Here is an 11,918-nt window from a genome sequence, read left to right on the forward strand (position 1 = left end):
GTATCAGAGCCTTCTTAAAGTTTTTCTTCTTAAAATCTCTCCGCTTCTCTTCTTTTGCTCGATCTATTCGATCCCCCTCTTCTTTGCTTCTTCTTCTTCTTCCTCAATTCAACCATGTCCACCACAACTGCTGAAACCGTTGAGATCACACCCAAAGCGCTCCTTCACATTAACATGTCCAATGTTACCAAACTTTCCTCAAACAACTTTCTCATGTGGAGTATCCAGATTCAGGCTCTTCTGGATGGCTATGGACTTTCTGGTCACCTTGATGGCTCCAACCCACCGCCAGCGCCCACTGTTGTCAACGACGGAGTCACCACACCGAATCCCGAGTTCACTACTTGGACCCGTCAAGATCGTCTTATTTTCAGTGGTCTAATAGGTGCCATTACGCCCACTATCCAACCTATTGTATCCACTGCGAAGACAGCTGCTGAGATCTGGTCCACTCTCTCCTCCACATATGCCAAACCTACAAGGGGTCATATCCAGCAGATCAAACTCCAAATCAAGGGCTGGACAAAAGGTACAAAGACTATTGATGAGTACCTGCAAGGGTTTGTTACGAGATTTGATCAACTTGCACTCTTTGGGAAACCTATTGAGCATGAAGATCAAGTTGAATACATCCTTGGTGGTCTTCCTGAAGAATACAAGTCAATTGTGGATCAGTTAGAAGGACGTGACATCACACCTACTGTGACGGAAATTCATGAGAAGCTTCTCAACAAGGAAGCTAAGCTCCTCACCTCCTTGAAGGAACCTGCAGCTATTCCTGTCACTGCTAATGTTGCTTCCACACAGCCGCCAAACTCTCGTTACAATCAGCCACGCATGCCTCAGAACAATCAACAGTGGAACCGCAATCAACAACACAAGCATGGCAACAACAACAACAAGTATCAAAAAGGTTCACAAGGAGGATACCAGGGGCGTTGTCAAATCTGTGGAGTTCAGGGCCATAGCGCACGCAGGTGTCCTCAGCTTCATGGTCATGGTTCTTCTACTGGTAGCGTCTCCGTCAACAACGCCTATCCACCATGGCAACCACGTGCGAACCTTGCTCTTGGTGCAACCACTCTGAACAACTCCTGGCTTCTCGACAGTGGGGCCACTCACCATATGACGAACGATCTTGACAACCTTGCTCTGCACTCACCGTACAATGGCAACGATGCTGTGCTCATAGGCGATGGCTCTCCTCTGCCAATAACGCACACTGGTTCACTATCTTTTCCCTCTTCCTCTAAACCCTTGTCTTTAACTAATGTTCTCTGTGTTCCTAACATTCACAAGAACCTTATCTCAGTATATCGGTTGTGTAACGCTAACAAAGTCTCCGTTGAATTTTTCCCTGCTCACTTTCAGGTGAAGGATCTATCCTCGGGTGCCCCATTGCTCCACGGCAGAACCAAGAATGAGTTATACGAGTGGCCAGCTTCCCCTTCCACCCTTCAATCCTTTTTCGTCTCCACCAAACCTACACCTACTCTTAAAGACTGGCATGATCGCTTGGGCCACCCTTCTTTGTCTACTTTAAAAACTATTGTTTCAAAGTTTTCTATTCCAGTGTTGCATTCTTCTTCACAGCCTTCGTTGTGCCCAGATTGTTCTATTAATAAATCCCATAAACTACCTTTTTCTCAAACCTCAATCTCCTCAAACAAACCTCTTGAATATATTTTCACTGATGTCTGGATGTCTCCTGTGATCTCTGTCGACAACTACAAATATTATGTAGTCTTTGTTGATCATTATACACGGTACTCGTGGCTCTTCCCCTTGAAAACCAAGTCCCAAGTCCGTGAGGTTTTCACTGCTTTTAAAGCTCTTGTGGAGAATAAGTTCAACCTCAAAATCGGTACTTTATACTCAGACAATGGTGGAGAGTACCTGGCGCTCAAGTCCTTCCTCTCTGCAGCAGGCATATCTCATCTCACTTCTCCCCCCCATACCCCAGAACACAATGGAGTGTCTGAACGCAAGCACCGCCACATCGTTGAGACCGGACTCTCTCTCTTATCTCATGCAGGAATGCCTCGCAGCTACTGGACGTATGCGTTCTCCACCGCCGTTTATCTCATAAATCGTCTCCCAACTCCGGTTTTGAACATGACATCTCCATTTGCAAATCTGTTTGGAACCACTCCTAACTATGACAAGCTGAAGATCTTTGGTTGTTTATGCTTTCCCTGGCTTCGCCCTTATAGCACTCATAAACTTGACAACCGTTCTACTCCGTGTGTCTTCTTGGGATACTCCACATCTCAGAGTGCCTATTTATGTCTCCAGCCGACAACAAGGAGAATCTATGTCTCCAGACACGTTCAGTTCGATGAACAAGTCTTCCCCTTTCCACGATCTTCAAAACCCCGAGCTTCCTCCGAACCCAACTCACCTCAGCAAAATGAACCTTTACACTCTCTTATTCCCCTCAGACCGCCACTCGCTGACTCTACTATGCCATCTCTGGGGACCCCGAGGATAGCTTCTCCACCGCCGGTGACATCGGAGAACTCAGACGGTGGCGTTGTTCGTGAAACACAATCAGGTATGATCCCTAACTCTAATCTTTCAAATCAAACCGGCCCTCTTCCTTTAAACCAAACCAACCCAAGCCCATACACCCAAAATAATTCTTCTCCAAATCTAAACCAACGAAGCCCACAACCATCTCAGGCCCAACCTGAAAACCTAACCACAAACCCTTTAGGCCCAACCACAAATCCATCTTCTCAACCCTCGTCGTCTTCCTCCCTTCCTCCAGAACCAGCCCCGATAATAGCAAATTAACATCCCATGACCACCCGTCAAAAGAATAACATCTCCAAACCAAAAACCAAACTCAACCTCTCAGCTAGATACACCAACAACTACCCTCCTGAACCAAGGACGGTGAACCAAGCGTTACTTGATAAGAGGTGGAGAGGCTCTATGTCAACTGAACTGGATGCGTTTGCTCGCAACCAGACCTATGAGCTCGTTCCTCGTCAAGCTCATCAAAATATCATTGGTTGTCGCTGGATTTATACTAATAAGTTCTTTGCAGATGGGAGTGATAAGTGCTGTTAATCCCGCCTCGTTGCCAAAGGCTACACACAGCAGTTTGGGCGTGATTATACTTCTACATTCAGTCCGGTCATAAAGGCGACCACAATCCGTCTTATCCTGGATATTGCAGTCTCTCGATCATGGCCTATCCAACAACTAGATGTCAATAATGCCTTCCTTCAAGGAACTCTGAAAGAGGAAGTTTACATGGAGCAACCACCCGGCTTCATTGATCGAGACAAACCATCCCATGTTTGTCGTCTTCGGAAAGCTGTCTATGGACTCAAACAAGCACCCCGTGCTTGGTACGAAGAACTTCAAACCTTTCTCCTCAGTCTTGGCTTCAAAAACTCACTGGCGGACACGTCTCTCTTCATCTATAACAATGGGAAAGAACTAGTGTATTTGCTAGTTTATGTTGATGATATTCTCATAACTGGGAATAACAAGGCGGCCATCACGCGGATTCTGACCCTTCTTGCCTCACGTTTTTCAGTTAAAGACCCGGAGGAACTCAATTATTTTCTTGGCATTGAAGCTCGTCGAACCAGCAGTGGCCTTCACCTATCTCAACGGAAGTACATCCTTGATCTCCTACATCAGTACAAGATGGAAGATGCCAACCCTGTCTGTACGCCCATGGCTTCTGCTCCCAAGCTAACATTGAGGTCTGGCACTGCCATTGATGATCCAAAGGAGTATAGGAAACTCATTGGAAGTCTTCAGTACCTACAGTTTACACGCCTTGACATCGCTTATGCTGTTAACCGACTTTCTCAGTTCATGCATCGACCCACTGATCTTCACTGGCAGGCAGCAAAAAGAATTCTGAGATATCTTGCAGCTACTCCCTCTCATGGCATTTACTTCTCAGCTCGGAATGTTCTCAGTCTCCATGCCTTTTCTGATGCTGACTGGGCAGGCGATGCCGATGATTTCATCTCTACAAATGCTCACATTGTCTATCTCGGAAAGTCACCTGTTTCGTGGACTGCAAAGAAGCAATCTGGAGTTGCCCGTTCAAGTACAGAAGCGGAATACAGATCGGTGGCAAACACATCAGCAGAGATCAGATGGATTTGCAACTTGCTCACTGAACTGGGTATCGTCTTAATCTCTCCTCCAGTCATATACTGTGACAATCTCGGTGCTACTTTTCTTTGTGCCAATCCGGTGTTTCATTCCCGTATGAAACATGTTGCTCTTGATTACCACTTCATCCGCGGCCAGATACAACATGGAATGCTCAGAGTGTCTCACGTCAATACAAAAGACCAGTTGGCTGATGCACTAACAAAGCCGCTTCCTCGTCAAAGATATACTGAACTACGAAACAAGATTGGAGTGGCTGAACCCTCTCCATCTTGAGGGGGCGTGTTAAGGATACTAGATCCCTCTCTATCAAGTCTGTAATATTCTCATAATACACTTATGGTAACATATGTAAATACAGAGCTCCTAGGGTATTAGTCGTATCTGTATATAATCATGCTGTAGCCACTCTTCTATGAGAGATATATGAATATTACCGTTCATACCTTCCACATAGAATCAACGAAGCTGAAGTGAAGGCTAGTCTCTTTTACCATCTTAAGTTTTATATATGAGTGTTTCTTAAAAGACAAATTGTAGTCTTCATCTAAACTATATGTCATTTCACCCTTTCAACAGGTTCCGCGCAGCAAAAGAATGTTTTCGACTGTGGTCTGTTTGTGCTCTTCTTCATACAACGGTTCATCGAGGATGCTCCTAAGAGGTTGAAATTGCAGGAATTAGGAATGGTGCGTTTCTCTTTTATAATATATATTCTCCTCTCTTATAAACACTTTGTTGTTTTTTTTTTAATTATACAAGGGTATCATGGCCCCACATAAGTGGTCCAAATTAGTCACGTGTTGCCACGTGTCGATCCCCTGTCCCTAGCGATGCCGAAATGTTAATTCCCAATGGCCAGGACTCGAAACCTGGTGGCTTCACTCTATTGGGCTTTTTCCCTCGAGTTAATCACAACCAGGCCACAAGCCCCGTTAACAATTTGTTGTTAACAGCAATTGTGTTGTCTTGTTTCCACTTTCAGATTCACAAGAAGTGGTTTAAACCGAATGAAGCCTCCGCTTTGAGGACTAAAACCTGGAACAAACTCGTTGAGCTATTCCGTGAGAGTAATCAAACCGATTAAAGCTGTACATAACAGTCTCTTATTTATCCCAAGACATTTTCATTGATCAATGCTATCTAGTTATGGTTTTCATCACAGTTTTTTTCAAAAAACATAAGAATGCATCAATCACATTTAACTGAAACACCCACAACAGTAAACATGACGACAAAAGAGAAAAAGCACACAAGACATAAACAACAAGGAATTATAAAACACTCATACCACTCACCAGACAAATTTATTGCTTCATTATTAGGGTGATGTAGTTTTTTTTGGTGGTGGTCATCATCACGCCAGGATCAGATAAGGAGGGGATTTGTCACTGAAGAACCGAGCAAGAACCTTGTCTTCAAGAACCTTTAAAGCCTCAGCAGAGTTTATGCATATAGGTGTCTTGTATTGAGTTATAGAAGCACCTCGGGAGACAAAAAACTCCATGAGAGAACCAAACGTTCCCTCTTGCACCACTCTTATCTCTGGAGCTCCAATCGAACCATTTTTGCTCCTGAAGAGCCTATAAAAACTATTCAATGATTCCTCCATGACACAACAACATTCCACCAATACCTTGTTATCAAGTGATAGAACATTAGTGCTATTATTATTGTTGACTTTTGATTTGAGTTCCAGGTAAAAAACATAGTGACCCGGAACAGTGGAGATATCGGCATAGCATGTGAAACCCATGATCACTAAATCCGAAGATTCAAGAACTAGTGTCGCCCGAGCCAAGGCTTTTAAAAGATCTTCTTCAGTCGTTGACTCTAGGTGAACGCTTAAAGCCGCATTTTTTCTACGTACAAATCTGAACAGAGGTGCCATATTGTAAAAACCAGTGACCTTTAAAACATCCCCCACTCTACATCTGTGTAAACCTAGCAACATAATCATATTATAACAACATTAGCTAAAATAAAACAAAACAAAACAAAACAAAACAAAACAAAACAAAAATAGTTTTGATTTAGTTGATAATAGAAACAGTTGAATTAGACTCTACCTGAAAAGTTTGTGACCAAGGGCTCATAGTGGTGACCCAACTTCACATTCACAAGATCAACAATCTCGCCCTCGGTTCCTCCATCGACATCTATGAACTCGAAGTATGACATGTTGGGTAGAAATGTGTAGGACACATGTTTGCTTAGAGGTTCCAAATTTAACCCGAAAAATGCTTCAGAAGATGCATAAGATTTAGAGACTAGAGGCAGTTTATTAGTGTAGAACTCCAATGCTGGGATGTATTGAGCCATGCTTCCTGTAAAAATAGCATCAATGCATTAGGCTTTAGGCCAAAGTCGTGAAACTATACCTTGCCAAGATTCTTGTCGGCACACGTTTTCGATAAGATCTGCCAGTTGAGGATTTGGCTCAACAAGGATGGTAGTGACGGTCTCTCTACAGCTAAGGTCGGTGATCCACTCGCTGACATGACCACATCTGATATTACTAGCCAACTCTTTCCAGTAATTTTCAAGAAAATGGATAACTTGAACCAAAACAGAAGCGAACACAGCACCAACACTTACAACCTCATCTCTCTGGACAAGACCACAGAGAAGTTGACAGTACATACTCTGTTTGGCGTCCGGACACAGTATGATCTGGTAGGGGCTTGGACTATTTTTTGGCAGGCTCCTAAAAAATTCACTCTTTGTGAAGCTAGTTACCGTAGGAGCAAGAGGCAAACCACAAGGAGTTGTGGATGTCGGATGAATGAACGTAAACCTAATCACCTTTCCTTGCTTATAACCATTGAAATGCCTTTATTATTAATCAGAAAAAAAAAAAAGATATCAATCCATCGTTGTCATGAAAGCGTCAAATATACAAAAGAAGGATGACTGTGGAAATTTACTTGGACATAACGAGATAGCCTAGCGTATAGAAGATTTGAATATTCTTAAAGAAGATGTTGTTCGCAGGAAATATCTTTTGATTCCCACTTGAAGTTCCAGAGCTAAACAACCATTAATTACAACTCTTTAGATTTATCACAATCTTTTATATGTAAAATAAGCAACTCTTGTTATTTAAATGATAAGATGATGTATATACCTCACTAAAAACGCAGTGATGGGTTCCCCCGAAATGACATCCGAGGGTTCTCCGTTTGCGACACGGTCGAGATAAGGCTTAAGATCTTCATAGCTCACCACGGGTACGTTCTTCTTGAACAGCTCTTTATCCGCACTCCCCTGGAGAAAACGTCCGAGGTACACTGTGTTCGCGTTAGCTTTGAGTATCTTGGTCAATACATCGTCTTGTATTTGCTTCGCATTTGATGTTAGCTCTTCTAGAACAGTGAGATCACAGTCTAGACTCATATTTGTTCTACTCATTCACCACCCCATATCGACGGTTTCTTTATACAGATAGACAACCATTATTGGTGAGACCCATCAAAAAACTGGACCACACTGAATGACAGGCAATAGCAAATTATTATTTCAGAGTTTTGTTTGATTGCCTCCTCTGCTGTTTTACCTTTTACATTTTTATATCTTTTTTTATTTCTGAGGGGACCAGGAGGTAAATGGACCAAGGCATTTGTCCGAACCGGACTAGTGTAGTGTATAAACAAGATTTGGTTATCTGCTAATAAGTAAACACAAGCCATTGATAACGAAACAAAATAGAAGCGCCTACATTGCTGCAACAGTGCATATAACACAGATTCTGCGAAATATTCAAGTCTGAGATGCTATCTTGATAACGATACAGTCAAGCATTTGAAATTGTTTTGGTCATCCCACTTACACAATCCATTAAACGGAAAGCGTTACAACATTGAAGAATCTAAAAACGGATGAAAGCGAAACTCAAAAAGGGACTTTGTATCCCAAAGATGCAGAGCATTCTGTATATCCCAGGCTAGGTAGACCGTCAATACTACTTCTTTCTCCGTGATGCCTCTGTCTTGTGACAAGACGCTTGTCTTAGTCCCTGCAAATGCGCAGCAAAACATCAGTATCAAACTGTATTTAGGGACATGGTGGTTACATGGCTGGTAATCATGGAAAATAGAGAGATGTCTCTTTGTGAATAGACAACATTAGAATCAAAGCAGAGAGACTTGTCTATTTCTCTGCCCAAGCCCAAAATCATGACCCCCTAATGATGAAACATACAGTGGAAATCTTACATATGTACTAATAGATCCATGAGAAGTTTATTCTCTACTATTTATCCCAAGTTGAAACTATTACCAGAAAATGATATAGTAAATGCAAGGCTACTTACCAACGAAAACTCTAATCATTGCTACAATTAGCCACAAGCGTTTGTTGAACGCACGTATCAAGATAACATAACAAAGTAGATTGGAAGAAGATTACTTACCAGTACTTAATCAAGCCGTCCCATCCACAAGTTGCGACTTTGCTCTGTTCCAGAGGATGCCACTCGGCTCCAATACATACTCCGTTGTGACATCTAAGAGTCTTGAATACTCTGCAGCTCTTCCAGTCCCAAAACCAGCACCTACCCTCTCCATCTCCCGACATTACAAACCGCCCATCCGGGGAGAAATTAACTTGGCAAGCATAACCGGCGACAATGTGCCCTGCAAACCTCTTCTTCTTATTCAGCTGAAACCTTTCCCTGGTGCCGTAGATCAGAATCTGGTTGTCCAAGCTCTGCGCCGCAAGCCACTTCCCATTCGGGTGAACAGAAATGGCGGGCATGGAGTGCATATGAGGCTCGCTGATATACTTGATAACCACCGGTATCCCAAACTCCCACACACGGAGGGACTTATCATCACTTGAAGTGACAAACCTTCTGTTGTTGTCCACAAACGTGATTGTGTTAACGGCACCCAAGTGCTGATCATACTCTTGCGTAATCTCCCCGGAGTTAATATCCCACTGCACTATCTTCTTATCGCTCATCCCCGCCAACAAAATATTCTGCTTGTCATCATCAGGATTCAGCTTAACCACATAGGGAATCTTCCCAGTAGAGAAAGTGGATATAACTTGACCAGTCTCTGTGTCCCAATACTTAATGTTCTTATCATACCCAGCAGTCAAGAACTTAGTCCCATCGTTAGAGAAGCAAATATCCCTCACAGCTTTACCGTGACCCATGTAAGTCCTCATACACTTACCAGAGTTATACACATCCCAAATCTTGACCTTGCAATCCATACCTGCAGAGAGAAGCAAATGCCCATGCTTTGGGAAGAACCGAATAGCGGAAACACCTTTCGTGTGACCACTCCACGTATGAACCAAACGCTTTGGGATGTAGCAATGGTCGTTGTTAGCCTTTGCGTCTTTAGGAGCTTCGATCCACGACCTCCCTTGATAGTCTTTATCCTCCTTGCCGTGGAAAGTGCTCTTATCCGTATAAGGCTCTCCTTTAGCTTCTCCCTGTTGGCTCTTCTCTTCCTTCTTCTTGGCGTGGTCCTCCGCATACTTCTTCTGCTCCTCAGTCAACTCTCCCTGAACAACCTCCTTCTTCCTCGACCAAGGACTCTTCCTATTCTTCAACAGCCACGCCTCCGTCGCCGGATTCTCAGCCTCCGCCTCAACCTCCTCCTCCCGTTTCCCCTCCCCTTTGCTCTCCTCGAGCTTCCTCCTCTTCTGGTCGCTCTGCTTGATGTTATAAACCGAAACGCCGTCGTTCTGCTTCAGCGCCTCCGCGTCGCCGACGTAGTTCATCCCGGAGGGATCCGCCGCGTAGCCGTACTTCTGGAAAGTGCTGTACTGCTCGTCGAAGACGAAGGACCCGATCGAGGCGTCCTCCACGAACCCTAGCTTGTGGTTCCGCATCCCCTGCGCGATCCCGTCCTTCGCGTAGGGGTGCGCGGGGCCGTAGATCGGAGCCCAGAGCTGATCGTAGGTGGGGTTGAACATGACGGCGTGCTGCGTCGGGTTGATCGGGTTCGATTTCGATTGGTTCGCGTTGGTCACCGTGAGAGCGAGCGCCGTGTCGTCTACCTCCGGGGCCGATGATTTCGCCTTCAGCATACGAGGAGGTGAAGATTCCGGCGAAGAAGAAGCGTCTTCTCCGTCGTAGGATTGAATCAGATCCATTCTCGCGATTTTGCTAGATTTGCGCCACTGTTCTGAGAGGCTCTTTTAAGGGTTTCAGAATTGCCTTTTTTTGCAATTTTGTGTAACTTGAAAAGATAAACCCTAACGTTTGTTTGATTTCCACATTTACCCCGCTAGTATATCTGTTTAACATTTAAGTCCCCTAACTGAGTCGTCATATACTTTCTTTTTTTTTTTGACTAAAGTCGTCATATAGTACTTTTTACACTACTAAACAACAACCAAAATAATCTGGACCAATTTGAAATCACTGCAAGTCAAACCGAATAAAACCGAAAGCAGCATTTAATTTTAAGGTTTCTTCTGTTGACGGTGGTGAGATGGCGAAATGTGTGTTTCCTTTTGCTTCTCGCTGAGTGAGTGAAGTCACACTTTTTTTTTTTTTGAACGACGTGAAGTCACACATTAAAAGTCATAGATAGATATACAAATTAAACTATTCCTATTTCAACTCTGCTGGTTTTTCGTGTGTGTAAAGGTCGGACCCAACCCAACCATATATGTTTTATTTATGTTTTTCCTTTACATTATTCTTTTTTTTTTGTCATCTCCTTCACATTTTTCTAGTTCTTCTAGTATAAATTTTGAATTAAAACCAATAACTTGTTTTGTGATTTTTAAGTAAACTTTATTTTTGTTCGACTGAAAAGAGTTATAAAACTTAACAAACATGTAGTTTGTATATTTATGAAATAAAAATATAAGTACGCCCATAGAGGAAGATTTTATAACAATTTCTTTGTAACATTTTCATGCATTTTTAAGATATGTATGATGTATGCTTAAACATCAGAGTTTACTAGAGAGGCAGCAGTCGTTGTCTAATAGCTTCTTAATTTTTTTGGAGAAATTGTCTTATTTAATAATTTTTATCGATATATACAAATTACTCTCAAATGAAAATATGCATTGACTTTAAGAAAATACTAAGGAAAGGTATATTTTTCGTTTTATATTTTTTTAGAAATTTAATTTTTATAATTGTATTTTTAGTCATATTTGTGTTTTTCTTTGTATAATATTTCTTTTAAATAATTAATAAATTTTTTTAATAATTGTATTAAAATAGTTGGACCACACATATATCAATAGATCATGTTGATGTTTTAATAGAATAGATTACGTTAAAAAAACTCTTACGATATATAATAACTTCACGGCAACTATATATAAAATATATAGGCTGTGATCGTTTGGCTTCAAATTGATAATATAGTTAATTATATTTATTTATCTAAAATAAAACGTATTCTTAAATTTTAAAATATTAAATATTTTCCTGTGGAGTTAGTTACATTGTTTAGAAGTTAGGAATGGAACTGAAGTTTGTGAAAATGAGTAATACTTTTTTGCAGAACCATGTACCATTTCGTTGTTATTATTATAATGTATATGGTTTTCTTAGTTATGATTCATGTAGTAGTAATGTAACGAAAGAATTAATTTTGAGTATGATAGAAGAATTTTTTTTTTTTTTTTGTGACGATAGAAGAATATATATTAATCATCAGAATATGCTTAAACCAAAAGATAGGAATAGTTAATTGGGAAAACTGTTTTTTTAGAGCAAAAAAATAGTAATTATGTCTCTTTAGACTAATCTATATTTTGTGTCATATTTTCCTATAAAAAAAAAAAAA

General features: G+C 41.7%; 1 protein-coding gene and 1 pseudogene across 3 annotated transcripts; both read right to left on the reverse strand.

The window, feature by feature from the left end:
* Window positions 1-5,255: 5,255 nt before the first annotated feature.
* LOC106295083 lies at window positions 5,256-7,318 on the reverse strand (annotated as a pseudogene). The gene is given in 4 exon segments (XR_001260951.1): window positions 5,256-6,090; window positions 6,216-6,979; window positions 7,074-7,175; window positions 7,274-7,318. The product of XR_001260951.1 is annotated as a 4-substituted benzoates-glutamate ligase GH3.12-like (transcript).
* A 520-nt stretch (window positions 7,319-7,838) lies between these two features.
* Window positions 7,839-10,318, reverse strand: LOC106295282 (pre-mRNA-processing factor 17). Of its 2 annotated transcripts, XM_013731138.1 has the most exons (2): window positions 8,558-10,316; window positions 7,839-8,161 (listed from the first exon to the last, which is right to left on the reverse strand). In XM_013731138.1, exons 1-2 carry the CDS (start codon window positions 10,255-10,257, stop codon window positions 8,155-8,157), a joined length of 1,707 nt encoding a protein of 568 aa, XP_013586592.1. In that variant the 5' UTR covers window positions 10,258-10,316; the 3' UTR covers window positions 7,839-8,154. The 2 variants fall into 2 exon arrangements, with proteins under 2 accessions (XP_013586592.1, XP_013586593.1); XM_013731139.1 differs by lacking the exon at window positions 7,839-8,161 and having other exon boundaries at window positions 8,554-10,318.
* Between the last annotated feature and the right edge of the window lie 1,600 nt (window positions 10,319-11,918).

Source organism: Brassica oleracea, chromosome C5 (genome assembly GCF_000695525.1).
Source record: "Brassica oleracea var. oleracea cultivar TO1000 chromosome C5, BOL, whole genome shotgun sequence".
NCBI classification, from domain to species: Eukaryota; Viridiplantae; Streptophyta; class Magnoliopsida; order Brassicales; family Brassicaceae; genus Brassica; species Brassica oleracea.

Bases quoted from the DNA above. Each gene is read 5' to 3' on its own strand.
- LOC106295282 (XM_013731138.1), bottom strand. From the start codon at position 10,257: ATGGATCTGATTCAATCCTACGACGGAGAAGACGCTTCTTCTTCGCCG.